This window comes from Thalassophryne amazonica, chromosome 11 (assembly GCF_902500255.1).
Source record: "Thalassophryne amazonica chromosome 11, fThaAma1.1, whole genome shotgun sequence".
Lineage (NCBI taxonomy): Eukaryota > Metazoa > Chordata > Actinopteri > Batrachoidiformes > Batrachoididae > Thalassophryne > Thalassophryne amazonica.
In genome coordinates this window covers 61,304,931-61,321,861 of record NC_047113.1, presented here as the reverse complement: position 1 = coordinate 61,321,861, position 16,931 = coordinate 61,304,931, and the positions used below count along the sequence as shown (strand labels likewise).

The 16,931-nt window shown below is 42.3% G+C and overlaps 2 protein-coding genes across 2 annotated transcripts in view; both read left to right on the top strand.

Annotated features, from left to right (window-relative positions):
• atp8a1 (ATPase phospholipid transporting 8A1) overlaps positions 1 to 16,931 on the top strand; it is a 265,900-nt gene that overhangs the window by 189,945 nt on the left and 59,024 nt on the right. The window contains exons 22-25 of the mRNA XM_034181944.1: positions 170 to 309; positions 2,362 to 2,500; positions 4,904 to 4,968; positions 16,437 to 16,609. Coding sequence (XP_034037835.1) covers positions 170 to 309; positions 2,362 to 2,500; positions 4,904 to 4,968; positions 16,437 to 16,609 — 517 coding nt within the window. The remainder of the gene's footprint in view (positions 1 to 169; positions 310 to 2,361; positions 2,501 to 4,903; positions 4,969 to 16,436; positions 16,610 to 16,931) is intronic.
• On the top strand, positions 11,547 to 15,688 carry LOC117520507 (histone H3-like). Its single transcript, XM_034181839.1, has 2 exons — positions 11,547 to 11,883; positions 15,654 to 15,688. The coding sequence occupies exons 1-2, from the start codon at positions 11,547 to 11,549 to the stop codon at positions 15,686 to 15,688; spliced, it is 372 nt and encodes a 123-aa protein (XP_034037730.1).

Sequence of the window (16,931 nt, the reverse complement as noted above, 5' to 3'; positions counted from 1 at the left end):
CTCCTGATAACTCTGACGTACTGTTTGTTATGGAGTTGACTTGTGGATAAAAGCATTCTCTTTCTTTTGCTGAAACAAAACTTGCACAGAGGTGAGTGGATGAAAGTCATTTTCAATTTTCTGATGTAAATTTTTTTTTATTATTATTTCTTGTTCTCTCGACACTTAGGGCTGCGTACTCTTTGCTTTGCGGTGGCAGACATCAGCGAGTCGTCCTACCAGCAGTGGCTGGAGGTCTACCACCGGGCCTGCACCTCTTTGCAGAACAGAGCACTGAAACTGGAGGAGAGCTACGAACTGATAGAGACGGTTTGTAAAAAGAATACCCCTGAGACATAAAGCGCAATCCCACAGTCAATTTCAATATTTCAGTTTCAATTTATTTTCATTTATATAGCACTAAAGCACAACAAAGTTGCCTCAAGGTGCTTCACACAAGTAAGGTCTAACCTTACTAACCCCCAGTCTTTGCAATTCCCCCCCCCCCCCCCCCCCCCGCCGCCACATCATTATGCCATATGTACTGTTTTAAACTGGCTTCATATAAATGGCCTCATTATTTAGGGATGTAGCTTCCTGTTAGATCACAAAACAATAAATTTTTGTCTTCCTGTTTCCCCCCAAAAGTTGTATGTGTCTGGCATTTGCTGTATTTTAAGTTTTGCAAGAATCAAGCATTTCCTTTTTGTGCATAGCTATGGAATCGATGAAAAAGAAGCCGTGTAATCACACTAAGCAGCATTCATATTAAAATAATGGAAAACAAAAACACAAAGCACTTAATGCAATGTTGTATTATGTTTTCGTCGTTAACCAAATTTGAGCTGAAGTCCTACTTTGGGCTTCACATTGTTAATATTATGCACCATAATGCCACATGGTGGCACAATCGAGTTGCAATGAATTTTCCAGTAGTTTGTCTAACACTCATTTATCTTCAATTGCACCATCAGATCATACAATTTTTATTATTATTATTGCCTTCACTGTTGTGTAGTTGTACTTTTTACAGCCTAATACACAATATCATGCAAAGGTTTTAAATAGATTTTAATAAGTAGTGAAAAACATTGAAATGCTGTGTATGATGGTTTTTTGTTTTAAAATTCCTTTTTTATATGGTTTTACTTGAAGAAAATTAGATTGTTTAATAAACTTTTAAAAATCATCATCTTTAATGAAAGAATTATTATTCATAGGAGTAACAGTTATCCCTGATGTCCTGCCTTAGGCAGTGATGCTACAAAGTAATTTTTTTTTTTTAAATGAGGTTTCTAACTGACTTTGTTTCTGTATTGAAATTAAAAATAAATATATTGGGTTTTTGATGGAATCTGAGCGTTTGGACATTGTAATTACAGTTTCTGTTGAGCGGCTGATGAAGAAAAACACTGAATGCTGCATTCCTAGCAAAATTCAGGGGTGCATAAAATGTTTGTAGGGTTCCAAGTTTATTTTTGTTTTGCTATCAAGATATTTATTTTATTTTTGCATTGCTTTTTGAGTTACTTTTCCAGTCATGTTCTTAGTAAACAGTTGCAGTACAGTCATGCTGTTCTCTGCTTCATCTCACAGCAACATGACATTATCACTAATTCTGCTGAACTAATTGGTTTAACCCTGAATTCATGTTTCCGGGTTACTTTGTTCAGCTAACTGACATCTTGAGGCCTGGGTCAGTGCACCTAATAGAAGCTGACAGTCTTGTGGTCTTAACGCCGCCGCCTTCTTTTGCAAGTTACCTTCTTACAGGAAACTACCAACTGTCCACTTTGGCTTGCAGTATTTGGCTAATAAGTCATGTTGTGCTGCCACCAGAGCTAAAAGTTGCATTAGTAACATCCATTGTGTTAATAGAGTAGTTGACACGGAAAAAGACAAGTGAGAATTTATAATATGCACGTGTCCTTTCCCAAGCACTTTTTTCTGTGCTGTGTGGCTTTAAATAATTAGACATGTCTGATCTCTGGACAACCAGGCAGTAGACTCAGGTTGCAGCTTAAAGGTGCTTCCTTTTCCTTTCCTAACCCTGGGTTTTGTCAGATCTTTGGCTCTGTGATGGGCTCTTACGTCTCCATAAAATCCTCCAAAGACCACAAAAAAAAAAAAAAAAACACTAACCACATCTTACGGGTGCGCTACCCTGCAAGGGATTGCTTCTACAGAAACAAAAAACCCACTTTATTTTGTACTGATCCAAAGCCTGTAAAACTTCTTGGTGATAAACAAAAACCTCCTGATGAGTGTGAAAACATGATTGAATCAGACCATCCTGACCCACACTTTTTAAAGCATGTCCTCTCTTATAAGCTCCATTTAAAGATTCTTTTACTGTTCTTTCTGTCGTTGTTTGGGGTGTAGAACCTGCAGCTCTTGGGGGCCACAGCCATAGAAGACAAGCTTCAGGATAAGGTCCCTGAAACCATTGAGACTTTGATGAAGGCTGATATCAAGATCTGGATTTTGACCGGAGACAAGCAAGAAACAGCCATCAATATTGGTGCGAGTCTGAGAGAGTGCTGCTAAAGTGAATTCTCCTTGTTTGTGGATGCACACACACCACTCTCTAAAGTTGTGACTGGATTATAAATTCAAATAGTGGCTGTGCAGAGGCCTGAGGCTTCCGTGCTTCCTGTGCCACTTGTTTTGATGCCTTAAATTATGGTTTAAGGTTGAGCGGCACATGAGTCTGAACCTCTAGCTTAGATTTCACATGCCGAACTGAAAGCTGTGGGTAAGAACATTTGACAGTGAACAAGAAGGGACAGAACCTTATGATGGGTAATCCAGTCATTTATGAGGTCATTCCTCAACCCGCATGTCTAACCACTGATGAGTGGAGTGTTTTCTTGTCAGTCATATCGAGTAAAAATGTCTGTGCCAGGATTCAAGGTGAAGTATGAACTTGCTGCACTTATACGGGGAATAAATAACATGCACGTGTCCAAAAGGGGGAATCTGAAGAAGTTCTCTTGTGATCGGTTTTTAATTATGACAAAGTGAACGCAATTGAAACCGATAGCGCATTAATACACAGTCTGTAGTAGTAAATAATAAAAGTACCTCCGCTCCTGACTACCTACCACTGTGGTCTGGCTGAATCAGCCCTTTGTGCCTGCTGTGCCCAGATGTAAGGGGGCAGCACACAAGCACACGGTCACAGTGTTTTTTCAGGTCCACATTTCTCTGTATATTCGCTTTTCCCTCAAATTTGGACTTAATTTTGTAATTAATGAAAGACAATCCCCGTGGAAGAAGTCAGTGAGACATCATTTGCCATTTTATCCCATCACATATTGGATTTTGTACAGTTTGAACTGGACAGTGCTTCTGGCACACAATTGCTGCCATAAATCACCATGAGTGCAGCTGAGTAACTTTAATCAACATATTTATGATGCTGAAACATGGCAGTTTGTATTGACTGCTGTCTCACCAGAAGACATAAGACGGTGAGTGTTTCAGTTTGTCTTTAGTCTTCAACCGATGTGACATGGTGAGCAGTACCCACTCTGGCACTGTACGTCTGGCCACCTGAGGAAAGAAGAATGTTTGCATTGGGGTCGGCTCTGAGTGCCGTGTGCTGTCGTTGGTTTTCGGCTTGTTGGGGAAACTCAACTCAAACTCCTGAAGGCATCGCAGATGAAGAAGGCGGGCACATAAACGGCACTGTGTTAATCTTGGCCACAGACTGCGTCGTCGCCTCAAGCAGGGACATGAAAGGGTGAATGAACCTCAAGGTCCTCCAACACAAATATGAGCTCCCATAATGCCTTCCTTCCCGACTCCCTATTTTCCTCTCTTTCACAAATTCCTCATTTTGCATCAGTGCACCACTGTTAACTGAAATTTGTATTTCTACTTGTTGCTCCTGTTGCAGTATCTCAGATCATTGTGGCGTGAGTGTTGCTGTTGCACATTCCTGACGTCCTCTGGGATCAATGTTTAGTTCTGCCTGAGATGGAGAAAAGCCAGGAATTTAAGTTTGTCTGGTGAAATTTAAAAAACGCATTTTTGCTGGAGTCAAATGAGCGTAAGGTAAACACATTAAGCGGAAGGGCTGTGGCGGGGGAGCAGCAACAATGTTGGGATTGGGTGACATTTTCCACACATTGGCAAATTTTTGTGCGTTTGCACCTTTGCACTTAAGAAAACAATCTGCCAGAACCAGACCCCAATACTGTGTGGGTTTTTTTTTTTTTTTTCTTCACTCGAGCTCTGAAGGTAAAATCTACTCATTTCCTCATGAAATGTGTATGCGCACGATTGTTTGCATATAAATCTACATTAGAATAAGTTTTGTGTACAATTTTATTTCACTTCTGCTCAAAAAAATGGCACCTATGTCATCCTAATAAATGGACTTACTGCTAACCACCTTAAAGAAATCTCTTTCCAGACATAAGCAAAAGGATGAAACCCACAAATATTCATGTGGTCATACCACAGATGGTGGGCTTCTCGGACTGAAGGCTTCAGTCTCGCACGCTGAAACTTTTCTATTTGGCCCAATGGGAGGCTCTGTCTACCTTCTTCCCAGTGACCCAGAGCGTGTGTCCCAGCCAAAAGCCGAGGAGAGCACTCCCCAGAGACCCATGTTGTGTAACTCAAAGTTGTAACTGCCCATTAAAACAGGAAACTGACAAACCCCTGTAAACCAAACTCATTAGTCATGTCTCTCTACACTGGCTCTGAGCTGTATCATTTTAAAAATATTAAAAATATTATGCTTCTGCAGTATCCCCCATTTTGTTTTTTGTTTTTTAATTTGTTTTGTGTGGGCTTCCCTGGATCCCACACAGACATATCACAAATTAATACCAATCAAATTTAAGTAAACTACACGATAATGGCATTTATCTCTGTTACCAGTGATCGTATTTCCTTTTGTTTTGCACCGAAGGACATTCCTGCAAACTGCTGACGAAGAACATGGGCATGCTCGTGATCAATGAAGACACTCTTGATGTGAGTATTTCCTTTTTATTTTTTATTACTGAGAACCGTTTGGCAGATGTGAAGTACATGACAGGTAATTATGAAGTAGCTCAAGGCCGCCAATCTTCCGGAGGCTTCTTCTTCTTCCGACATGCATCACTGGTGACAAAATGAACATCTCATAGCTTGGTCAGGTGATATTGTGTTTATTTAGTTACTGACCAAGTTAGCCTGTTTTTCCCAAGGTTACAAATCTTCATTAAGCTTCTGGGACATTCCAAGGTGACATCAAAGTGATACACGTATTGCCACCAGGGTCCTCAATGCTCAGGCCCCTCTGTGCTGGATTATGCACAGAGAAACATGCCAAATGGCCAAAATGTTGAAGATGATGCGCTCTCACAATGCAAGTGATAACTCGTAGTCTTAGTCTCCCTAAGTAACTGCTTATTTGACAGTTATTCAAGTATTACCACAGGCATCTAGTGATCGTTGTCGGTCACAAATTACCATCAAAGTATCACAACCATATAGTGAGACAGGAAGCACCATTACCCTAAACCTGGCCCTTTGTTGTCCTGGAAAGATATCTTTCCAAGCATCTTTTGATCTCAAAGACATGAATATCACTGCTGAGTAAGTGAATGTCGCTACAAGTTCAACACTTTCACCATATATATAAGCACTTCTGATGGCTAAGTCCAGAAAGTCACTAATCTTACTTTTGAACCAGGACAATGACAAACCCAAATGCCCCCTGATTCTTCCCTTGGCTTCTTAAGTACTGTAATCAGTGTAGCCATTGATTCCACAAAGATCACAGCATAGTCTGCAAAGTCGAGCTCTGTAAACCTTTCCTCGACAGACACAACTGCAAAAAAAAAGAAAGAATAAAAAAAACAAACGAACGCATGCTTATGCGCTAAGCATCCCTGTCGGTTATTTGTGCTAAGATATTCAGTTGACTTAGGCTTTGTCCACAAGGAAATGGAACTTTCTCTATATGATCTTTTCTTTGTCGTTTTCAAAAAGTGTTCTGTAAACACGGCACTGTTTCAAAAAATATCTGTGTCCACACGATCCAGTGAAACTGCTTGAAAACACATATGCCAGGCCTCTATTTGGTGCTATAACTTTTCCACAAAAAATGGAGAAGACATGGAACATGCACATAACTGGCGTAAGGAGCTAATCAGTGTAGCAGCAGAAGATAAACTTTACAAAGTGAAGAAGAAGAAAAAATAACATTGTAATAGCTCAAAGTCTTTTCTGCAATAATTTTATTCGTATCACAATGGTCTTTTTAATCACAATCAGTGTTCATCACAGGCATCTTTCGTCTCACCAGCATTCTGCTAGTGATGAAGATAAATCCCATTACTGAGCTGCCAAGACAAAAAAGGTTGTTAAATTACCCTGTTAACAACATGTCATTCATTATGAGTGCCTGAGGTTGGAGAGATGGGGCTATGCCATCATCATTTCAGAAAAGCTGTGTATCGCTTGTTCACATGAAGACATGATTTTGGTGTTTTCAGATTCATCTACTGTGGGACCCATTTTGAAAATGCTGATGAAATGCCAATATGATGCAAAACATTTGTGAATATGTCTGAGTCCATGTGGATGGGCCTTAGTTATGGCTTGATTCTTTTGGCAGATAAACAAGAATCAATACTCTGTTCAGTAAAGTGGGCAGTCATTAGAGGGTCTTGGTGAAACCCAATCATGGTCTATATCAAACTTGTCTGAGGTGCACTCATTTTGGCTGTCCAGTTCAAATTAGTTGAATTTTGTTCAAGTTATCATGGGCACAAGAATGAACACATTGTTCAGTAAATTGGGCAGTCCTTAGAGAGTCCTGCTGAAACAATCATACATCATAAATTTTATTGATGGTGTTGTGGCAACAAGAAAATGTAACTGACACACTGATGGAGTGCATTTCTGTGTCTGCCTTCTGGCCTTATGCCTGGTGGAGGATAAAAATGTTGCCATTTTATTATGCTTTCTGTCCCCGTCGTCTTCTCTTCAAATAGCTGTACCAAAAAAATGTCCTGAAGCTGAAAGGGTGGAGGGCACAGAGAGGCTTACAAACACATAAACTACCACATATCCAAAATCCACTTTGAATTCACCCAGCAGGGAGGCCCATTGACCCCCGGCAGGAGAACGGTGTCTGTTGTTTCTGTGACTAAAAAGGGCAAGTCCCTGCACTTAAAACAGGAGAACGTGAAGCAGAGCAGCTGCCGATGGAGAGGAAACTGTTGTGTTTGTTGGACGAGGAGGGAATTGTGGAAAGAAGTGGATGAAGGACGGGAAAGCCCTCGGAGGAGAGCGTGGGGGAGGTGGAGTGGGGGGGTGATGACGGACGACCTTCATTGTGTCACCCAGTCGTTAATCGTGATAAATGGCATTCAGTTAAAAACGTGGGGTCGGTAGATTCATAAAGCACACAGACCTGCTCTTTGAAATGTCACAGTCCATTCTCCTGTGGTTGTGCAGATGCTTATGTACGAGGTCTGTCAATAAAGTAACGGTCCTTTTTATTTTTTCAAAAACTACATGGATTTCATTCATACGTTTTTACGTCAGACATGCTTGAACCCTCGTGCGCATGAGTGAGTTTTTCCACGCCTGTCGGTTACGTCATTTGCCTGTGAGCACGCCTTGGGAAGGAGTGGTCCCGCCCCCTCGTCGGATTTTCATTGTCTGGAAATGGCAGAATGAAAACGACTTTTTTTCCATCAGAATTTTTTCAGAAGCTGTTAGAAACTGGCACCTGGAAACCATTCAAAAAATTTATCTGGCTTTCGGTGAACATTTTATGGGCTTCACAGAGAATAAGGTCTGGTAGTACAGCTTTAAGGACCCCTTTAAGGACGCTCGGCATGCCGCGCTCCGAGCTGCGACGACGCGGCACAAGCCACTGGACCATTTCTAAACGGATGGCTCTGTGGATACGAGACCGTCGTGTGCTCTTTCTCTGGTTATCACAAGAGCTGGACATCAGCCATTTTCCGTCAGATTTCACTTTTAACAAGAGATTTTGTCATGGAAAGCTGCACGGAGGCTTCATGCGTAAAGACCGATTCACTTTGGAAGCGAGACAACGGAACACCTCCGTTTCGGCGTGTCAGAGGACAAGTTTGGACATGTCCAGCTCTCCACAATTTCTCTGATACTTACTGGACTGGTAAGCATTGAAAGCCGAGATAAGCATGTCCAAACTGAGCTGAGGACCAGGCAGCCAGGCTTGAAGTTTTGAGTGCTCCTGTGTTGCAGAACATAGTAACTGGAGCGTGCCATCTCAGCTTGTTGTATTTAGAAATAGTTCTCAAAGGGGAAAATGTTCTTTAGACGTGTCAAACAGAGTCCAAGATGCCCCCTGAACTGAATCTTAGCAAAACTGTTCATTTATATGAAATCTGGACATTGAAGTGGCAATTTCACACATGGAGCACCCAACAGGAGATTCTGTGTCAGAAGTGTCCTCAACCACTGGAAGTACTTGTAGTTTCTGCAAAGGCTGACATGTGGGTAAAATAGGCTGAAGATGGAACAAAAAGCAGAGTGCCGGAATCACTATTACACTTTTTTGAATTTGACTGTTTTGGCCCTTAAGTTGTAGTCACATTAGCTACAAGCAACTGAGGCAAAGCAATGACTTTCATTTTTCAAACAAATTGGGTGTTTTGCAACGGTAAGAGACAGTGGGCGCTGTGCCCTCAGCTAGGCGGGGCCAAAATAGACCTGAAGTCTGTTTTATACAAATACTGAGTGACGTGACACGATAACTGTCAATCGGAGTGAATATGCAGCGTAACGCCAGCTGGTTGTCCTCGTGAACAAACAGATCCATGTTGGCACAAAAAGTTATGAAACATCTGTGTTTCTGTATGAAGCTGTTTCACATGTTTGGTGAAAGTTGGCGAGAAATAAACACATAAGAAAAAGACCACAAATAAGCACTGCTTTTGTAACCAGATAACACCTCTGAAGTGATTTACAAGACATCTTACTGAGATATAGTGCACACGCCTCAGAAACGCAGACCAAGCGACAAAGCTGTGTCACTGTCATTTGTAGCTAATGTGAGCGTAGCATTAACAACAGAAGTTCCAGATCCTGTTGTCTTTCCAGTTACACTTTTTGTTTTCTTTAAGATCCCTTCTTTGTCACCCTGGGATGTTTGTATTCTTGTGGTTTCCCACCAGAAATTTTATCAACACTCATTTCCTTGTTGTTAATCTTTGACACAACCACCTGTGCTGTTCACACATGGCTCAGTTGGAGATTAACATGATTTTGTACTGGAAAGCTGGTAGGTCAATGACTGTTTAACACCTGGGCCAGTTGATTTGGATGTTAGGATAAGTTCAGTGCATGTGTGAAAGCAGCTTTACACTGAAATCCCTAAAGGGAAATTTGGAGTCCTTTGTAGGTTTATATTTAAAATCTAAGTGGCTTTTGTGTGTGTATTTGTACATGTGTATAACTTCAATCATGGACATACTGGGGAGAGCTAACATTTGCTGTTTGGTATGCTTATACACTGAACAAAAATATAAATGCAACACTTTTGGTTTTGCTCCCATTTTGTATGAGATGAACTCAAAGATCTAAAACTTTTTCCACATGCACAATATCACCATTTCCCTCAAATATTGTTCACAAACCAGTCGAAATCTGTGATAGTGAGCATTTCTCCTTTGCTGAGATAATCCATCCCACCTCACAGGTGTACCATATCAAGATGCTGATTAGACACCATGATTAGTGCACATGTGTGCCTTAGACTGCCCACAATAAAAGGCCACTCTGAAAGGTGCAGTTTTATCACACAGCACAATGCCACAGATGTCGCAAGATTTGAGGGAGCGTGCAATTGGCATGCTGACAGCAGGAATGTCAACCAGAGCTGTTGCTCGTGTATTGAATGTTCATTTCTCTACTATAAGCCGTCTCCAAAGGCGTTTCAGAGAATTTGGCAGTACATCCAACCAGCCTCACAACCGCAGACCACATGTAACCACACCTGCCCAGGACCTCCACATCCAGCATGTTCACCTCCAAGATCGTCTGAGACCAGCCACTCGGACAACTGCTGAAACAATCGGTTTGCATAACCAAAGAATTTCTGCACAAACTGTCAGAAACCGTCTCAGGGAAGCTCATCTGCATGCTCGTCGTCCTCATCGGGGTCTCCACCTGACTCCAGTTCGTCGTCGTAACCGACTTGAGTGGGCAAATGCTCACATTCGCTGGCATTTGGCACGTTGGAGAGGTGTTCTCTTCACGGATGAATCCTGGTTTACACTGTTCAGGGCAGATGGCAGACAGCGTGTGTGGCGTCGTGTGGGTGAGCGGTTTTCTGATGTCAATGTTGTGGATCGAGTGGCCCATGGTGGCGGTGGGGTTATGGTATGGGCAGGCGTCTGTTATGGACGAAAAACACAGGTGCATTTTATTGATGGCATTTTGAATGCACAGAGATACCGTGACGAGATCCTGAGGCCCATTGTTGTGCCATACATCAAAGAACATCACCTCATGTTGCAGCAGGATAATGCACGGCCCCATGTTGCAAGGATCTGTACACAATTCTTGGAAGCTGAATATGTCCCAGTTCTTCCATGGCCGGCATACTCACCGGACATGTCACCCATTGAGCATGTTTGGGATGCTCTGGACCGGCGTATACGACAGCGTGTACCAGTTCCTGCCAATATCCAGCAACTTCGCACAGCCATTGAAGAGGAGTGGACCAACATTCCACAGGCCACAATTGACAACCTGATCAACTCTATGCGAAGGAGACGTGTTGCACTGCATGAGGCAAATGGTGGTCACACCAGATACTGACTGGTATCCCCCCCCCAATAAAACAAAACTGCACCTTTCAGAGTGGCCTTTTATTGTGGACAGTCTAAGGCACACCTGTGCACTAATCATGGTGTCTAATCAGTATCTTGATATGGCACACCTGTGAGGTGGGATGGATTATCTCAGCAAAGGAGAAGTGCTCACTATCACAGATTTAGACTGGTTTGTGAACAATATTTGAGGGAAATGGTGATATTGTGTATGTGAAAAAGTTTTAGATCTTTGAGTTCATCTCATACAAAATGGGAGCAAAACCAAAAGTGTGGCGTTTATATTTTTGTTGATTGTATAATTTGGGTCAAGGATGAACACCACCAAAATGGACATTGATAATTACATTCTGGACTCACACACCATTCTTAATCATTATAGAAATTTTGCATAATTTATTACCACTCTTGAAAAATGACAGCTACCTATAGAGGGCTTTCATGTGACGTATTGGTCACGTGAATTTACGCCCCGCGGTCATTATGGATTATGACGTGGTGGCCGCTGTGATACACTACGTGCATTTGCCGAATAATTGCAGAAGCTTCAACAATGGTTAACTTTTGTGCTGTCATCGGTTGTTCAAACAGGTGATAAAAATGAGGCAAGGTCGCGCATTTTACAGGCTGCCAGCAGTTATTGTGCATCAAGCAGTGGAGTGTTACGAGCTTTCTAAGCAACGCAGAGAGACCTGGCTCAGCAGAATAGGCATATCTGAAGGAAGCGTTAGTATGGCCAGAACCAAGCAAACCGCCTGTAAATCCACCAGAGGAAAAGCTCAGAGGAAACAGCTGGCTCCCAAAGCTGCCCGGAAGAGCGCTCCGGCTACCGGGGGGGTGAAGAAGCCTCAGCGTTACAAGCCCGATACCATGGCGCTGACAGAGATCTGCCACTATCAGAAATCCACCGAGTTGCTGATCCGCAAGCTGCCCTTCCAGCGACTGGTGAGAGAAATCGCTCAGGAGTTCAAGACCGACCTCCGCTTTCAGAGCTCCGCTGTGATGGCTCTGCAGGAGGCCAGCGAGGCTTACCTGGTTGCAGTTCTGGACAGGTCTGGACTGCAGACAGGCCAGTCTAGTACCTGCACTCTTTTACTACGAAGCCACGCTGTCACGTGCAGAATGTAGCTTGGCATTTTCTTGCTGAAATAAGCAGAGGTGTCCCTGAAAAAGACGCTGCTTGGATGGCAGCATGTGTTCCTCCAAAACCTGGATGTACCTTTCAGCATTGATGGTGCCATCACAGATGTGTAAGTTGCCCATGCCATGGGCACTAGCACACCCCCATACATCACAGATGCTGGCTTTTGAATTTTGCGCAATCTGGATGGTCATTTTCCTCTTTTGTCTGGAGGACAACAGACACAGTAACTTAAAAAAGGAAATTAAAGACAAAATTTTAAAAGGCAAAAAATTTCAAGAGTTCCATGATAAATGTCACAAGTTCATATCTGGATTCCTGCTTGCCCTGTGAGACATGCCCCCTGAGTCAATCTGACTTGCCCTTTCAGCCATGTACAGCAACCCCTGGTACTCACAGGCTCAATGTGTTATGCAAAGACTGTGAGCAAATTACTTACCATCAGCTGTTGTGCAGCCATCATTGGCCATCATTATCACCAACATTGCCATGTTGGTGATAATGAGGATTATACGAGGGCTGTCCATAAAGTATAGGTCCTTTTTATTTTTTTCAAAAACTATATGGATTTCATTCATATGTTTTTACGTCAGACATGCTTGAACCCTCGTGCGCATGCGTGAGTTTTTCCACGCCTGTCGGTGACGTCATTCGCCTGTGAGCACTCCTTGTGGGAGGAGTCGTCCAGCCCCTCGTCGGAATTCCTTTGTCTGAGAAATTGCTGAGAGACTGGCGCTTTGTTTGATCAAAATTTTTTCTAAACCTGTGAGACACATCGAAGTGGACATGGTTCGAAAAATTAAGCTGGTTTTCAGTGAAAATTTTAACAGCTGATGAGAGATTTTGAGGTGATTCTGTCGCTTTAAGGACTTTTCACGGTGCGAGACGTCGCGCAGCGCTCTCAGGCAGCGTCATCAGCCTGTTTCAAGCTTAAAACCTCCACATTTCAGGCTCTATTGATCCAGGACGTCGTGAGAGAACAGAGACGTTTCAGAAGAAGTCGGTTTCAGCATTTTATCCAGATATTCCACTGTTAAAGGAGATTTTTTTAATGAAAGACGTGCGGACGGGACCGCGCGTCGGGACGCAGCCGACGCGGCGCGGCGGCACAGGAAAAACACCTCCGTGTTGATAACCATTTGTTAAAATCCAGTTGGCTTTTGATGGCTTTCAGTGGAGTGAGTATATGAGAAATTGTTTATCAGCTGGAGATGTTCCAACTTGTCCTTAAGGCTTCCACCAGAGGTGTTTTTCCTGTGACGGAGCGTCGCGGCGGCTGCGAGCCGACGCTGCAATCCGCCCGCACGTCTTTCATTAAAAAAATCTCCTTTAACAGTGGAATATCCGGATAAAATGCTGAAACCGACTTCTTCTGAAACTTCTCTGTTCTCTCACTGACGTCCTGGATCAACAGAGCCTGAAATGTGGAGGTTTTAAGCTTGAAACAGGCTGATGACGCTGCCTGAGAGCGCTGCACGACGTCTCGCACCGTGGGAAGTCCTTAAAGCGACAGAATCACCTCAAAATCTCTCATCAGCTGTTAAAATTTTCACTGAAAACCAGCTTAATTTTTCGAACCATGTCCACTTCGATGTGTCTCACAGGTTTAGAAAAAATTTTGATCAAATAAAGCGCCAGTCTCTCAGCAACTTCTCAGACAAAGGAATTCCGACGAGGGGCTGGACGACTCCTCCCACAAGGAGTGCTCACAGGCGAATGACGTCACCGACAGGCGTGGAAAAACTCATGCATGCGTACGAGGGTTCAAGCATGTCTGACGTAAAAACATATGAATGAAATCCATATAGTTTTTGAAAAAAATAAAAAGGACCTATACTTTACGGACAGACCTCGTATTTTTATCTCTTGCAATTGACACTTGGATCCGGTAAACCTTTCATTTTTTTGTGCTCATCCATGCTAAAGGTGAAACTACTCTTCTTGTGAGCCTCCAAGTCTTTGATAATGATGACGTTACATCTGTACAAATGTCCACTCAAGATCTACGTCTGTCAACAATAGAACTCTGTCTTTATGGGAAACTCTTGTGGCTTTTTGGAATGAACAGCACATTGTCATCCCAAAACCAAACATTGGCTCATCACTTAGGCTACACTGGCCATTATATCCAAAACACAGAGGCTTTAAGAGGAGACAAACCATTACTGCTAAAATTCCTTGGTAGAAATCAAGAGGGGAAAAAAACCACCCAGTCTGAGGAAATAGTCAGTTGTGCTTATCATAGTAAGCGATGAATAGATTGTGTTTTCCATCTCGTATACAAAGCTCACACATTATCCAAAGCTCTCCTTCTTGGCCTCTGGAAAACCAGCAGACATAAAGGCACACAATCACCCACACGTTCACCCACTGCTCCCATAAGAGATGGCCAAGTTGTCACAGCTGCTTTCTTATATCCTCTTGCTAGGTTTGTCTCGTCTGTTAATCCATCATCTCGTTCTCTCGTGTTGTAAAATGTAAAGCCCTCATTCCCAAATATTTCCTTAGAGCTGGAGTTTCACTGTTGTTTTGCTGCGTGGTCGCTCTGGTACAGTCTGGCTGCTTTGACATGTCGGACTTAGACGCAGGACCAGACCGCTCCCTGTCTCTGCCCTGTCAGTTACTTCAGCTGTGAAATATTATGAGTGATAAAAGTGATGTATCTTTTTTCAGATTAGAATTGATGTCTACTAGGGCTCTAACCATCAGATTGCATGTGGCTTTCTCTGATCACTTAATTATTATTCTTTTTTTGTTGTTGTCCTTTTTACCCAAATTATTCACATCTGATGTAAAAAGTTGTGCCAAATGCAGATCTACCACACATCTGCTGTGGCGACCCCGAGTGAAAACAAAGGACCAGCTGAAGGTCTTAAATATGTTTAGAATGGTATTGAGAATTCTCCAAGAAAACTACCTCTCTGATTTATTTAATGTGTTTGGGTTTGGTTCCTAATGACTTCACCACCTGTAAGGGAAATGATGGAATGATGACTGTTGTGATGCGATAATCTCACTCATCCATTCAGTCTGTCTGACTGATGCCAAGACTCGTGTCAGTCATATTTGTAGCCTTTCATTGTTACTTGCGTATCATCACAGCTCTGTATAATCTATGTGCATTATGCAGTATATTATTGCCACAGGACCAAAGTCTGATTTTAGTAAGAGTTGGAAACATTGCTAAAGCATCAAAAGTAGCTGCTCTGCAGAATTTTGCAGTAACAATAGGTGTAGAAACATTATGTGCTTGCAAACAAAATTTTGTATGTGTTGTGCACATGGGAATCTTGTTAGTGCAACTCCTACATCATATGAAACTTCACAGAGTGAATTCTGGTCTAATATCTTCAGTGACAGATAATTGGGCTTTTGGTGTTTGGTTAATAAATCATATTTTTCAACCGTATGTACAGTGGTTGACCAGTTTTTAAATCCATGTATTTCATCACAAATGATTTAGTACCACCAATATATACGAGGATCAGCTGAAAAGTTGTGCTTCCTTTGCAGTTATTCCAATAACAAGCAAGATACTCACGTGAATTACATATCTGCTTCAAGCTTGGAATGTTCTCTATCAGGCAGTGTCATTACTTTTCCATGTAGTCACCTTCCCTTTCCACACACTTGTGCCAACGCTGGAGAAGTTTTAGCATCGTATCCTGTCACTGAAGAAATGGGTTTTTTCCTCTCAGTACAAGAAGGACTGTATGAGTGTGGGAAGATTTGAGCCTCTGCAATGCATCCTGTGTTTGTTGATTCGCGTGGACAAGCTTCGTCATGCTGAGGAGTGGGGGGGGGTGTTCCAGGATAAATCCACTTAAAGTGTGCGTGCAGCTTGTGCAAAGTGTCCACACATCAGTCAGAGTTGACAGTGTGGCCATGTTCCAAAAATGTTTGTGACTATGCCATCGTACTTGCACTTGATGCTGTGCATCTGTGGCTGTTGTGGGGCTCCCTCTACGGGCCTCGTCATACGTACTCGTCATGGCTGGATTTTTGCTCTTCAAACTCCTTGCCCATCTTGTACTGACATCCACACAGGCCTCTCCATAGACAACACTCATTCGTCAATGAATGTTCACAGGTGCACAACCTTCCACGGTGAGGATTTCAATAACAGCACCGTTGTTTCAAACAAACTTCCATAAATGTCTCCATTTTTTTTTTTTACTGACTATTGTGCATGTGTTGTGTCGAAGGCGATTTTCTGCATGCCTGAAATTGCCGGCAACAAGTATTGAGTGTAGCGATAGTTACTTAATAAAGTACTATTACTATTAATAAAGTACTACTCGTTCCAGTTTCACTTCAATATTTTGTTTGTTCCTGAAAAAAATCGCCTTAGAGGCAGAACTTTTCAGTCGACCCTTGTGTGTATATGTTTGTTACAGACAAGCTGCTAGTAACAACTGTATAACATGATTGAAGTTGCATGAAATGATTGTTGTAAATATCAGTCATCAATTATTTTACAGAGAACCAGAGAATCCCTGAGCTACCACTGTGGAATGTTGGGAGATGCCCTCTATAAGGAAAATGACTTTGCTCTCATTATTGATGGGAAGACTCTGAAATATGCCCTTACATTTGGAGTGCGTCAGTACTTCTTGGACCTGGCCCTGTCGTGTAAAGCGGTCATATGCTGCAGGTAAGGGTTATTCTACAAATAATGAAATAACCCTGGTAAGAGTTCCACTGTGACTGAAGAAAATGTCCTTTTGCAAAGATTTGCTTTATAAATCTTTGTATCAGTTTTGGTTTTCAAATGTGCAACTGTAAAAATTTGCACAGTCTTGACCTCTCGCTGCACAAATAACAGGAAGTACTAATGTATAAAAACAGCTGTGAGATGTTAAAGAGATATGTCACAATTCTGTCAATACACCTGTTTAATGTACATGATATATTTCATATATGGATTATATTTGGAGTGTACGTGCCTTTCCCTCATGAACACACTGTGGGCACTG